Here is a 14740-nt window from a genome sequence, read left to right as displayed (position 1 = left end):
GTGTAAGGGAGATGCGGCAAAAATCCGTCTTTATCAAAGGAGGAAACCAAAAACCAGAAGGCAACAACGGCAAAGACATACAAGTGGTGATTGTCGGTTAAGGAGACACAGAGAGTGTACGTGTATGACTGTGCAAATGAGTGTGTATGTACGTGTTTTTTTTTTCGTGTGTACGTGTGTGTTACACGCCGGTTAATGGATCGCGATAATTAGCGCACTGGCAAGAGCGTAGAAGCGATAGAAGAGTCTCGGTCTCGCAACACCACACAACACGAGCTGTGCTAAAAAGCTCAAGGGAGAAGGTAGGAGGGGGGGGAGGGAAAAAAGCTCATTCACTAGCTTCCCACAACCGGATGTTAGTTCTCTACGCGCCACTAGTCTAAAAGTGCTACCTCCACACAAAAAGCCCCTCCACCAACTGTGAGTGCCTCGCATTTGGTTCTGTCTTACATTCACTCATTCGTTCTCTGTCATTCAGCCTTTTTCTCACGCTTCTTCCCTCATTCTCTCACTGCCAATCCTTAACAGAGCTCTCAACTACGTTAATTAGCGGCCACAACCTTGCACTTGCTTGTACTTTAAGGGGATATTTACCGTTTTCGGCGGCGCGCGTCGCTTCCCGGTGGGTTTATTTTTATCATAATTATAAAGTAAAGAGAGAGAGAGGCGATGTGTATGATAAGCGAAAAAATAAACAAGACCGCCGAAAAAGAAACCATCTCAAATTGCAAACGCGCGGCCGGAAGGGCAAATCTCGGCTGATTCCCGGTCGAACGATCATCATCCCGTCTCCTTCCTCCTTCCGCTCGTCACTCCGTTCGAAAGTTTCGGAAAATTGACAATTTTTTGGCACGGGATATACAATTTGAAGGTGGCTTCTCCGCTGGCTCGGATTCGTCCATCCGTATTGTTCTTTTTTTCTCCTTAGACACTCACATATATTTTTCTTACGTCGTTCCGTTGTATTTACAATATATATTGAATGTTTTCGCACAGGAAAGAACGAGTTATACGAGTTTATCCTCCTCATAAATACGAACATAGTTAGGCACTAGGCTAGTACATATCCTTAGACGTATATGTAAATGGTTTTTATCTACCTATCTATCTATGTATATTCTTTATATATACGTTTGTACATATACGTGTATATCGTATATACGTGTATCATGTGTCTTGGGTGTACGTGTATCTGTAGCGTGTAAATATATACCCTTCGGGGGGGAAACTACGAGAGCGGAGACCACCGTAATAAAAAATTTAAAAAAGACAGGAAAGAACGGAGAAAAGAACAAGGGATCGCCACGCGCGATCATCGAATGTCTCGTATCGTAAAAGTAACCGGAGCGGCAATGGGAACCGAACGGCCGCGTTGAAATTCGATTTCGCATTCCGGTCTATTTTCGGTCCGTGTCGTAACGTGCCTAGGCACCACATCGGCGCGATTCTTAAACCTGGACAATCTCCGTATATCGCCTAAAGTAAACTCATAACGGCATGTGTATCCTTTTTTTCTGCCTTTACCCGAAAAAAAAAACGGTGCGGATTACGAAAAAATAGCGCATTGGGAAAAAAATAAAAAAAAATGTGTTTTTATTAACGCTCCGTAAGCGGTTTAAACGTTTTCTTTCTCCGACGCAAAAGTGATTCTGTTTGCAGACATTGTGTTTAACGCGCTAGAAAATTTCTAAAACCCGTACCTTATTATGTTTAAACAAGATAACAGAATAGAAAAAAATTGAGCGTCGCAAAAAATGCACTGGCGGAAGGCTTTTCCGAATACGGGCGGATGTTTATTATTAACCGAAACGCGTTTTTGTACGTGAACCTTCAGGCACTCATTCGACATCTTTTTATCAATATTCCAATATTAAATGAACCATAAACATAAACCCTTCTATCCACCGAGAGGTAATAATATAAAATTATGGTTAAATTTAATTTCATGAAAATATCTTGTAGTTTCTCGTTGAATAATATTTAAATAATATTTCGCGATATAAAATAACAATAAAAAAATTTATCAAACAATTACAACCCAAAAGAATTACTTTGTAAAGTGATTTCAGTGCTCTTTTCCCCAATGGAAGGGTTAAGCTGGCGCCGTTCCACCGCGCGGATTCGAGGATCTGATACTGCGAAATCGCGCGAAAACCATGCATGCCCATCGGAAATAGATCGCGAAGAGTATCGCGCTTATGTTTCTGAGTTTCTCGCCCTCTCGTCGTTCCAGCCCTCCGATTCATCCTCTCGACGCGGTTCTCTTTAAGCGCGCGGCGGCTATTTATAAAACGACGCGGCGCAGCGCGGCGACCGGCACCATCGGAGGTTCCACGAACGGATTCGCATTCGCGAGCAGACCTATTCGGGCTCTTCTGCGTTTCCTTGTTTCTATCTCCCTCGCGAAGTCGCGCGCGGATAAGTACTCGAGGATGGACTCGGCGCATCAGACAGCGCAAATACACGGCTCTCCTCCTCTCGAGCGATCCATTTGCACGCGCGCAGAGAGATTATCTCCGTAATGAGAAACACTCCAGCTGCTGTTGCTGGGAAACTTCTTGCTCGAACATAGACACGTCCAGGATTGTGTATATATTTGACGTGTATTATTTCGGCGTCCCTCGGGAAACGTTTTGGGAAACGCGGTACCTATGCCACAACATTGAAAGCATTGAGAGTAACAATCGTGGTAACATAAGTAACGAAGACAAAGAAAAATGCGTCAGAAAATTAGCGTGGCTCAAATGAATTTGAAATAAAGAAAAAAACTTTAGAAGCTTTTCGGATCGAAATAATAAAAAATAATCATTGACTTTACCAATGAAAAGTCATTATTCGTTCAATTTCTTTCGAATTACTTCACTCGACTAGGCGAGACAGCAATCCTTCCCGCAAGATAAATTCAATGTAGTCGCCATACAATCGCCCTACAAAGCGAGTCAATCGGAATAATCCCGCATTCCCTGCTAATTGATTCCGTCCGCAATCGCGTCCTCGAGATGATGATGCCGGTGCTCGAAGCGTCCCGGGTGAAAGCAAACGCTCGCGCAAACAATGAGTCGTCGTCGCCGAATGGAGCATTTATACGCTCGCAATTTATCCGGACACGGTGCGGCGCGGCGCGCAGTTTGCGCGGAGGGGAATCGATCCTTCGAGCACAAAACACAAAGCCGCCTTGATTTCCCGGCAGAGACAATTCCGGCTACGGCGCAAGAATCGAGGATCGATTGGATATCCTACGGATTGCGGAGGGCTGGTCGCGTGGCGTCTCTGATGGTTTGAGGCTCTCCGCAAACACGCTCGTCTGCGCCCGTGGTGCCGTAGAGAGAGGAGGAGAGGAGAACGAATCATGCACGTTCGCGTAATTAGTCCGCGCGAATCGCGACACGTCGAACAATCGCGCATAAAGAGCCGTTTGTTCGTGACTGTAGCCCCCCGCAACCCCGCGTCGCGTCCATTTAACGTTAAATTGCCGTCTGCTTCTAGAATTACTGTATCCTTTCGGTGTACGAAGAAACTACATAATGGTCCTTGCAATGGTCCGTATTCTCGTCACGAACGATTCGACCATCGCTGAATTTCCCCATCTAATTTTGAGATATCCACGAAGAATATATTCGAACATTATTGCAAATGAATTGGAAGCACGGAGACCATGTTCGTACGAAATAAAAATGGAACAATGAAATTTAACGTGAAATACGTGGCGCGTAGAGAATCATTAAATACGGGTTAAATGCGGGCAATAGACTTTCCGATACTCTCCCGCGACATTGACGAAAATGGACTGGACATTGACAGAACTGCGCGACTCTGTTCGATGAAATGGAATAACGGTGAATCGTGTCTTTACCGAAGCGGCGAACTAAATCGATACCGTGGCTCTGTTCGTTGCAATTTCACGAATCCTTTTATCGAGACAAAGTGCGAATTTCGAGGGATTTCGTCCGGCCAGTTCCAGTTACAGTTACAATCGTTCTCGAGCTCTCCGGGAGGAGAGCAACGCCCGGTGATTTCCGCCAGAAAGGAGGAAAACTCATCGGAGGAAGATTCGCGACGGATGGGAAACCATTTCGGCAACTATATCGTCCGCTTCCCCCTTCGAATCGTTTTCTTCTGGCCGTCGCGTCTGCTGCTCGTCGACATTGTCTTTATCATCGGTTTAAAGCCTTCCGCCCGCGCCCGGTCTCCGCGCTCGTCTTTCACCGGTTTGAAGCATCGTCGTCTGAAAAGCGGACTTTATCCGTGCGCGCGCTCGCTCGCGTGGCCACGCTTTCTTCCGCTTCGCAACGTTTCCGAAGTTACGCTGGGAGTTTATTGTCACGGGAGCGTACTTGCGCGTAAAGGACGTTGTCATTTTCCCGTCGACTGGACACAGTCGAGTACTTTTACGACTGTAAATGGAAGTAAGGAGCTTGTTGCCCGTGTCGGGGTCCATCTATCACGATATTTAATCATATTTGTAGCTAAGAGTCTCAGTGTCGGAGCGTCGGTTTTATTATCGATCCGACGGTAATGAGTGCCGATACCTCGAAACTAGATTAATCAATATCATTCTATCGCTCGGAAACACAGAAGGGCGGGCGAAAGAAATCGGACAAGAAGAAATTCGACTACCCGTGTGACGAAGCTCACTTCTGCTCTCGGATCCGATATCTTACTTCCATTTTTCTCTCGAGACACAGGATGTTATTGGTTATTCTAGTTCCGGGGCGTGGGAATACATTTGCGGGAAAAGTTGTTGATCTTATAACCGGCATTCTCGTAAGATTTGCAGACGTGTTTGTTCCCATAAATTCGCGATAGTATGCCCTACATACCTCAGTCTCAGATAAAGGTTTGTTTGCACCGTGCGAATACTAAGGGACATCTCGAGTCACTGCAATATTACCAATTGGTAATATTATATTCGGTATAATTGTTAATTAAGATCGTATTGTTCTTACGCTATGTGTTCGGTTATGTATATGGTCCATTTCACACTTTTATCGCATTAAATTTTGATGACAGATTTTTTGCGGATGCATATGGCATCGAGTTTTCATTACCAAAAATTTTTTTACACAACGACCTTTTAATTTCCAATATTGTCAGCTATTTAATTTGAAGTAAATAAAAATTCTACTGAAATTGAATTTGAAATAAACAGAAATATGAAGTAGGTCTTGAATATGAGTTTAATTTAGAGCTTCTGGAGAGAGAGCCTTAATTCGTAACAATTTTAAGTTTTAATAATAGATCCGTAAAATTACGCAATCTTTGAAATTCTTATCATAGAATGTCTTGAGATTATTAAAAAATCCGTCATCAAAATCCGATAAGCTCGTCGTATCAAATGCCGAGAACTCGCGAACGAGTTCTCCGCGTTCTTCATCGAAACGGGGACGTCGTGTATGGAATGGGAACATCGCCGATGAGGCTCGGCGTGACGCATCGCTAAGTTAAAAAAAAAAAATAAGAAGGGGAGTAATGATAACAAAGCGCATGCCATGCGTTGTGAACTAATATCTATAAGAACCCAGGCATTGCGAACAGACATAAAAGAGACGTAAAAAGATTTAGGTCGAAGACCTCGTCACATCGAGATCGATCGTCGGTGTTTTCGCGTTGAGCTTTGCGGGGAGGCGATCAATGCGTATGTGTATATGTGTGTGGGGGTGTACGTGTGTGTGTACAGGCACTTGAGGTAAAAGACCGCCCGCGTTCCGATACGACCAGGCCTTCGAGATCGAATCGCGCTCCTTTTGTAGTCTCTTATCCAGGAATCGAAACCGTATAATTTCGAGTTCAATTTTCGAGTGAAAGAACAGAAAAAGAAAATGCACTTTACACCAATCGTCGCGCGGTTCCACCGAATAACTACGTCACGAAATGGAGGAATGAAGTAAATGAGAAAATTCAACGAATTTCCAATGTTAAAGTTAACAATAACTGCGACTTTTAATTTCCAACAGTGACTTTTAATTTCTGTGATTTCTAGTTAGTTTTTTTTTTATAATTTTAACTACTTTCATTTGCTATCTTTAGAAAGTCATTTCGCAATTTCATTTATTGTAGAATACTGTGTTTGTAACAATTTAACTGAATGTTCCAGTTACTCCGCTCGATATTGGAGAACAGTTTGCGTATCTTTCACATCGAAATCTGAACTAGTTAAAATTAAACCGATCTCGATTCCTTATCTCATCGCCCGAGATTAGTGATTAATCACGACAGTAGTTACTAGTGATAATTACGGCGGCGGTGATGGCGGCTACTGCCGGTGGCGGCGGTTATGGATACGGTAAGAGCTACGGCGATAACAAATTTATAATTATAATGTAAAATGTAATAAAAATCGTATAAATCGTAATGATCGCAACACACAGATCATGCGCACACTAAACATGTATCTCAAAACTAGTCAAGCGAAACTAATGATTGAATAAATTCCCAAAAAAATAAAGATTACAAAAAAAAAAAGATAAACAAATCGAAGGCAAGAGAGGAGAGAAAAATCAGACGCAATTTTCATACAAAATTAATCAAACTAAAATATTAAATGGCAGTCGTGTGAGTCGTCGTATTCTTTCGGATTTTTGTCTCGCGATAAATCGTAGAACCCGACCGTAGAATTACAGATTACTTTATAATCCATAAAAATTTACGATGAGATTTCCACTCCGAATAAATAATTTTTGAAAAATTTATACTGTAATGATTTTATATTGTATTAAATGATATAAAAATGCATAGAAATCAATTGCACGTAAAACACAGCAATTTAAATGAGAGCAATTTACTGCCGTATCGTGTAAAAATACGAAAAGAATTGTCTTCGAGATTAAACCGATAATTCGTTACAGCATCGCAGAATTTCTTTATTCATTTGTCTCTCCATGGTCAGATCTTTATTCACGTTGCAGAGGTCGGGTTCTAGGATTAAAGTTCCAGGATCTTGTGTGCGTGATGCGACTTCGCGAGGAGTTTCGCTCGCTCGTGTGAAATTCTTTGCCTCGTAAAAGAATCTCGCACAAACGCGAATCATGGATATAAAAGTGTCGATTTTTACAAAGGAGGAAAATGTCCCACCTCTCAAGGCCTCGATAAAAACGGATTTTTTTTCGTAAAGGTAAGCACCCGTCGTTCCTACGCGTTGCATAACTCTATTAAATTTTTTTCCGACTGCTATGACGGATTAGCGATTTTCCGAGTACTTTATCGATCGCGTTTCCTTAATTGCTCCATTATTCTTTTCGCTCCTTTTTATTCTTCAATCAATCTTTATCTAAAACATTCGTTAATTTCTCTTTATAAAAATCAGATCGCAAAAGACGTGAAAAAAGTTTTGTCTAAAAATACTTTCGACGTATATTAATTAGCAAACTCAGTAAACAGTTCCAATGCTCCAATTGTAAGTATTCAAAGGGCCAACAATTATTATATTCGTATATTCGTGCGTGATTTACGAGTAGCCGTGATTCTAATCGCGGCTGTTCGTTCCCTTAATATCGATTATAATATCCTTCCTTTTCGTCGCGTAAACTCTGCGTAAACTTTGCGCGTGAGTAGTCGACAATTCAGGGCAGTAGCACTCTTACGGTCACTACCTTTATATAGCCTCACGCTCGTATATAGTCACATCCGACATAAATCGTTAATTTATGCTCGAACCAACCTATGTGTAGGGAAGCACATTCTTCTTTTTACTTATCGATATAACATACCATACAAAAGTTCGTAAACTGCAAAAGTTGACGAAGCGTAGTCGTGACTTATGTATCCTTAGCTCGGTTAAAAAATGCATAAATCTGACTCTAATTAAGAAACAAAAGTCGTAACGCGCGAAATAATTGGTACAGTAGGTACGTTATTCGTTTTGGTTACGTGAATTCTCTCGCGCCAGGGCGGCGCGAGGGAACATTATCTTTGCGCACTGCGGCACCCGGTCTCTTACAGAAGTCACCGAAGTACAGCCTTAAACTTATGTATGAAAAAAGAAAAATGATAGAAAACGTACCAGTACGTTCATAGTTCATACTAACACGCAGTGAGCATTTAACAAATAATACGTATAAATACACTTCGCATCGCGTCTTTTCACGTTCTTCCTTCTTACAGAACCCACTTAAATGCTACTCCTTTTACTCTCGGAATGTACCGGCGAACGTATCAATTTACTTCAAGTTCTTCGTTGTCGATCGTTTTACTGCTAAATGGATGTATAAATGAACGACACAATCGTGTACAAATGTCCCGCGATTAACTTTCGCCGTCGTGTCTCGCACGAAATCGTGTCAAACGGAAAACGCTTTCGTATCCGAGATTCATCTAGGTAATTCGATTCGGATTCGAACGAAACACGTCGAGTCGCAGGAAATCACGAAAAGGGGTGTGTTATATTAGTGGAGCGTGTGTGTCACTTTCGTCCATCGTGGTGTCTCGCTTGTACTGTCGGCCTCGCGAATTCGCCTCGCGAATTCGCCTCGCTTCCTATCGCGTGCGTTCACGACGGAGGGAGGATTAGAGCGCGAGGAGCAAATATCCCTGACGGCGACTCTAAATGGCTAGAGATAGGAGCATTACTGCTGCGGTAATGGCGACGCCGGTCTTGCAAGTATCACCAGCATTACTGTAGTCCACAGTGATGCCCGTAGATTCTGAATGGATAAAAAGGCTTTGTGTAATAAAAAAGATCTTCTCTGCTCCAAGTACGGATGTCGTCGTCGCGTAAAATATCTATAACGTTTTTACAAGCCCGCCGACGGTCACCGGGTAGCTTTAGCTAGTTGGTGTCTTGCGTCAAGGGTCAAGGGATCTGAGGACTTCATCAAATCCTATAATCTTGATTAACGCCAGAAGAGCCGGGGGCTTGCTATTTTTTATAAAAATCATTTTTCATTTTGCGTAAAATAGGAGGCAAGCTATATAACGTGCATAAAAAATCGAATCGTATGAAAATTATCACAAGTATTAATATAAAAATCCTATGAAATGTACATTATATCTAGAAATAAGAATGCAAAGTATTATACACTTACAATGTAAATATTTTCTTTTTATCATCTTGCATTCTACTAATATTAATAATGAATTTATAAAACACGTAAACTGCTTAAAAAATAACATTAAAATGCTTAGCGGGCTTATAAAATAATTATTTAGGGCTTTCTGGCGATTACAAGATCGTTTCGCCATCGACAAAACCAATTAAAAAAGTTACTGAGAAAATCAATAAAAAAAAAAAAGATAGTTAAACTGAGTGGAAACCTCCTAGGCGAAAAAACGAAAGACCTCAAATAACCCTTTTCCCTCCCCGTTGAACAAACAAAAATAGGGGCGACAAACTGACAAACGATTTGAAGAGATCGCGAAGAAAAAAAAAATTTAGTGCAGTAGCTTCGTGCACATATAGTATATATTTCAAAAGGAATTATATATCTCGAGTGAAAATCATTACGAGAAATGTAGATACGTCATGGCAATAATTATGTTGGATCGTAGGAACACCGAGAATTAATTGCGAAGGACCACCAACTTACCTCTAGCCGTCCTGAACTTGGCGTATCCAGAATTGCTGTAGCCCATCACGTTGTGAGCCTGCAACTCGACCGAGTAGAAAGTATCGTATTTCAGATCCTTGATATACTGCCTCGTCCTGCCTGGATTGACCTCCAACGAGCGGCAGGTATCAGTCAATGTTTCCCAGTCGCCGGTGACGCGTCTTATCTGGCAGCACTTGATCACGTACAGGTCTATGGGTTCACCATTATCCGGCGGCGTTGTCCAGCTAACCTCGTACTGGTGACTGTACGGAGAAAGCTCGTATTCAGAGCCCGGCGTCGTCATGATCTTCGGCTCCTTCGGCACCGTCCTGCCGGGTGTGGTTTCAATGTGCAAGTTACCCCAGTTACCCAGGCCGACCTGGTTTCTCGCCGCGAATCGGAACTCGTAGGGCGTCTGCGGTTTCAAACCCTCAATGACATATACGGAACCTGAAGGGAATTGTTCGCATAACATTTAACTATTATAAATTAAAAAGCTTGAGATAAAAGTATGTTAAATCACGTAAAAGAAAACATCAAAAGAAAACAACATAAAAAAATATATGCGCGTATGTTTTATATTATATTCAATTTATTATTTTTATACTTGTAAATATATACCACCATAGATTCTAAGTTGGACTTCCTACTTTTCCTCATATACTTTATATTCTCACGAATAAAATTAAAGTTTCGCGTTTCTTAATTATTTACGTATTCAGAAGTAAAATATTGCAATAAATGTTCTCAAATATATCCAATAAAAGTTGATTAATTTATTGATTTAAATAAGGTTACTTTTTTTTATGTAAATTCAATATAATTGAAAAAACAAATTTAATTGTAAGACTTACCGACAGACCACGTCTTGTTCATCGCGTTTTGCCAGGTCTGCCAGTTTTGTTCTTTGTATTGCACGGAAATAGTCATGATAGGTAAATCTGGTTGCAAAGGCGGTATCAGATCGAATTTTATTGTTGTGGCAGTGATCTCGATCATCTTGACGTTCAAGAGCTGTCCGGGTCTGCTCGCTTCCCTCAGCTCGATTAAGTGCTCCCGCGTGCCGTGAGTATTCATAGCGATGCATTTATAATTAGTGTAAAATCTCCGGTCATACGGTTTTATCATGAGCATGGACTTCGGTCCGTTACCAATCTGCTGGATATTGCCGTCGTTGTCGGGGATCTTCTGATCCCCGTAAAAGGTCCAGCGTATCGTCGCGTTCGGTATGCTCTCGGCGATGCAGGTGAGATTCACCGGTCGGGCGTCCCAGGACCAAACCGTGGCGTTCGGCATGTTGCGGAAGGAGGGCGGGAACTCCACGGTCAGGTGACCGTTCTTGTAGGCGACACCGCCGGTATTTTTCGCCACGCATTCGTACAGGCCGTCGTTGTCGGTGAGAGCGTTAAATATCGACAGGGTGCCGACAGTCTCACCGGACACGTCGTCCGCATCGTTCTTCACGTTGATCCGGTCATCTTGCGACTGAGCGCCCGTCTCGTACGGCTTGTCAGCGGTGAGCTTCCTGAAGGTCACCTCGGGCGGTGGTCGGCCGAAGGCTTTGCATTTAATATCTACGTCTTTGCCTTCCACCACGGTCTTGTTCACGAATTCCATAATTTTCGGCTTGACGATCACGTTCACCAGGATGTTGGCGTTGGCATCGCCGGCGGCGTTGTGCGCGATGCACTGATACTCGCCCGCGTCTTCGCGATTCACATTTGTAATGGTGACCACACCTGTGACCGAATTGACGTGGAAGCGATCGGCGGTAGACAGGTTCTGTTGAGTGAGAGATTTAACCCATTGCACCGTTGGTGGCGGTTTGCCAGTAACTTTGTTGCCACACTTAAGGTTTGCGTTTTCGCCTTCGATGATGTCTACCGGGCTCAGGATCTCTTCGATCATAGGTCTTATGTGTACCTAGTAAGAATTAACGAAGAAAATTGTTTATTTAGAGAAAGTTATATTAGACAATTAAAAGATAAATAGACACACAGATTTATTTAAATTCTCGGATAAATTGTCTCTAAAAATTAACAGTAAATTAAAGAAAACATATTAGCAAATTGATAGTGCGTTAATGAAAATAAAATCACTAGTTGTAATGTTGTTGTGATAAAGCAGCTGCTAACGTACGACAATTAATGAGTGTAATTAACAAAAAACGTAATGATAATAATTATTTAGTGAATTCAGTTCACAGGAAATATTTATGCAGTTTCTGAAATAACTTGTGATTTTTTTTAGTTAGTGCTATGTAATCACTAAAAAAGTACCTCAACGCGGATAGGTCGCTCTTTCAATTCTCCTGTGGTCTGCACCGACGCTCGACACGTATATATGCCGTCGTCGGACGCTTGAACCTTCTTGATCTTCAAGGCGTAAGTGGTTATAACGTAGTGATCGTTCGTCTTGATCAGTTCTCCGTTGTAAAGCCAATCAACCGAAGGCGGTGGCCTAGCGCGTACTTGACACTGAATATCAAAGTCTTCCCCGAGAATGGGATACTGATTTGGCGGCGCATTGTCCCACGTGATCGCAACTATTGATAACAAATCGAAAATTCTGTTTGGAAAAATGTTGCGACGCACGTCGATCTCCCGGAAAAAATAATATGCATGTTATTTAACTAATTTAAGTCCATTTAGATTTAAAAACTGAGATTTTTACTGTTATATAGTAAATGTCTGATATGTCTAAAAAATATTAACTTAAATTGAATATGTCTCTAATATGACTGCCAAAAATATTAATTGAAATGAAATACCCATTTATTTGATAATGTCTGCCTTATTAAAAAGTTATGCACAATTCCTAATAAAGTTTTAATAAAAAAAATTTTACTATCGTTATAAATTTATATGCACTATATGGACTTTTAGATCACATTTCATCGTTAAATTAATTAAATCCTGCTCGTTATACTTCGCGCTGGGAGATATTTTATTCCGTATCGGAATAATTTCACTTAAAAATTAAAACGCGACGGAATTTTAAATTCTATACTCACTAATAGTATCGATTGTCACGGACTTGCTCAACTGCACATTACGCGCATAATTTCCCTTGCACGTGTACTTCCCGGCCTGATCCTCCTGAAGGGAATTAAAGAACAGGGACAGACTGCTATCCTGATGCAATTCGGTGTACATGGTCGGCTTCGTGCCCGCGTACGTGCTGTGGAGAATAACGTCACAGTTTGCAAACGAAACAACTCGCAACATCGGTCAGAGCACGCACCAATTGACGGTAATGATCAATGACATCGCATGGTGATATTGCGCTCGTGCATACGTGTTCTTCGTGGATGACGCGAGAATGACGTGTAAACGACAACGAGATGCATTCACATGACCTCGTATTATTCAACGTTGCACAATATGGCATGGCGTATCGGCGTATGATGCGAGTACAGGTACAGGTATATGATGGTATGATGTATTCAAGCAATTTCCATATAGTGTATCGGGCGACGAGATGCCGGATGTAATATCGCGTGACGTCGATGATGAAGGTTACGAATATGGATTTTGCGGATTAAGAAGGTGGTTGAAAGTGATAGGGCTAGAAGCGCAGCTGCTCCGCGACCGCGTTTACATCTTCAGAGAACGGATAATCATTGGAGATACGTCGCATCGAGTTTAATATTTCGAACAGAAAATATGGAAAATATCGAACAATATGGAAAATATCACACGGAAAATACCGTGAACGTCCAGAAATTAATTTGTTATTGCGGAGTAGCAGAGCATTATGACAATCACGATGCACGAATACAGAACAAGTAATAATGATGATTGATATGCGAAATCTTTGGAAAAAAATGACACTGTTATCACAATCTGTTAATTACGTGTATATAGAACAATCGAAAAATCCCGACAAAAATTCTTATACAGTTTTTTTTAAATTAAATAAATAGCACGTGAATTTTTTTCTGGTTCAGTTTGTTCTCGACGTATCGATTTTCGTAACAGCCTGTATTCGTGTAATGACGCTGTGAAGAACGTATAATTGAGAGGCGTAAAATAGCCCGAAACGGGACGATTTTATCCGGGAATGTCACACGCGGCACTCTTGACGACGAATGTACTTAATTATGCAAATCGTACTCGGGGTTCGAGTAATCGTGCAAACACGCGACATGACGAATCAGTTACCAGGGTTAATGTTCGTTAGATTATTTGGTTGTTGGATTAAATATTTCGCACAATATGGAGCGACACATTACATTAATTGTTAGCAATATCGGACAGACTCGCACGAATAAAGAAATAAATATTGCAGATGAAAGTGAAATAGTGTTTGCGAGTATGCACAGAACTGCGTTATTATGAAGCTGCTTAATTACTGCTGATGCATACTACATACAAATGCGCAGTGCCCTAGAAAGATCGTGTTTCATTTTTAATCCTGCGAGCTCGAGTATTTCAATTATAAAACTAGTTAAAATTCAAAATTAAAGAGTACGAGTGAATTTCAAAAATGTAAAAGAAAAAATCTTTTAAACAATTGAAAGGTTTTAAATTTTACTTTGACACCACGTGTTAAAAAATTAAGTGGATTAACTTTATAATTGTACTTAATGCTAAAAATTTACGTATAATCGAAATCGCTCTCTCTCTCTTCCTCTCCCTCTCTTTCTCTTGCGATAAACGAAGTCAAATTTGAATTATTAACAGATCCCGTTGAAAGAACAATGATTCTAGGTTCTCGATATGCATGAACGTATATAAACGAAAAATTCGTTCGTTGTTCGATAAATTTTTTTTTCGGGCCAACGAGTTTTCTCGGCATGTGAGGGCATTCAATAAGTCAGGTACACCGGTGCGAGCGTTCGAAACTTTTCCAGCCGGCTTAACGAGCAATAGCCGGTTCGCGAACTGCAATCGGTTCGCGTTGCAGCAATTAAGAGCTCCGTGTGGCGCGGACTGCGGGAAACGTGGCTACATCGTGGGAAAATGATTGTATCGAACTCGGGGTGAAGTGACGGGTGAGTGTATCCGCAAAGTGAGAGAGAGGTGGAGAAGCAGCACACGAACGAGCACTACTACTAGCTGCATGTTAGATCTTCAATTCAACGGGTTTTATACTCGTTTTCCAAACGGTAAGAAGGCGATATGTGAGTATGCTTTACAAGTAACAAAAAATTTGTTGAATTAGTGTCGCAACAAGCTTTCCCGTTTGTGTGTTTAAATATGTATAGTTCTGTT

The 14740-nt window shown here is 41.4% G+C and overlaps 1 protein-coding gene across 3 annotated transcripts in view; it reads right to left on the bottom strand.

The window, feature by feature from the left end:
- Fas2 (fasciclin 2) overlaps positions 1-14740 on the bottom strand; it is a 90319-nt gene that overhangs the window by 8159 nt on the left and 67420 nt on the right. For 2 of the 3 annotated variants that reach the window (XM_071776252.1, XM_071776253.1), the window contains exons 3-6: positions 12538-12704; positions 11804-12069; positions 10379-11447; positions 9522-9974 (exon numbers count right to left, since the gene is read on the bottom strand). In XM_071776252.1, the coding sequence (XP_071632353.1) occupies positions 9522-9974; positions 10379-11447; positions 11804-12069; positions 12538-12704 (1955 nt within the window). Of the gene's footprint in view, positions 1-8455; positions 8640-9521; positions 9975-10378; positions 11448-11803; positions 12070-12537; positions 12705-14740 lie in introns of those variants that run through there. The other variant, XM_071776254.1, reaches the window with a different exon arrangement.

Source organism: Temnothorax longispinosus, chromosome 4 (assembly GCF_030848805.1).
Source record: "Temnothorax longispinosus isolate EJ_2023e chromosome 4, Tlon_JGU_v1, whole genome shotgun sequence".
Lineage (NCBI taxonomy): Eukaryota > Metazoa > Arthropoda > Insecta > Hymenoptera > Formicidae > Temnothorax > Temnothorax longispinosus.
The sequence above is the reverse complement of the archived record's forward strand: the minus strand, read 5'-3'. Positions and strand labels throughout refer to the sequence as shown.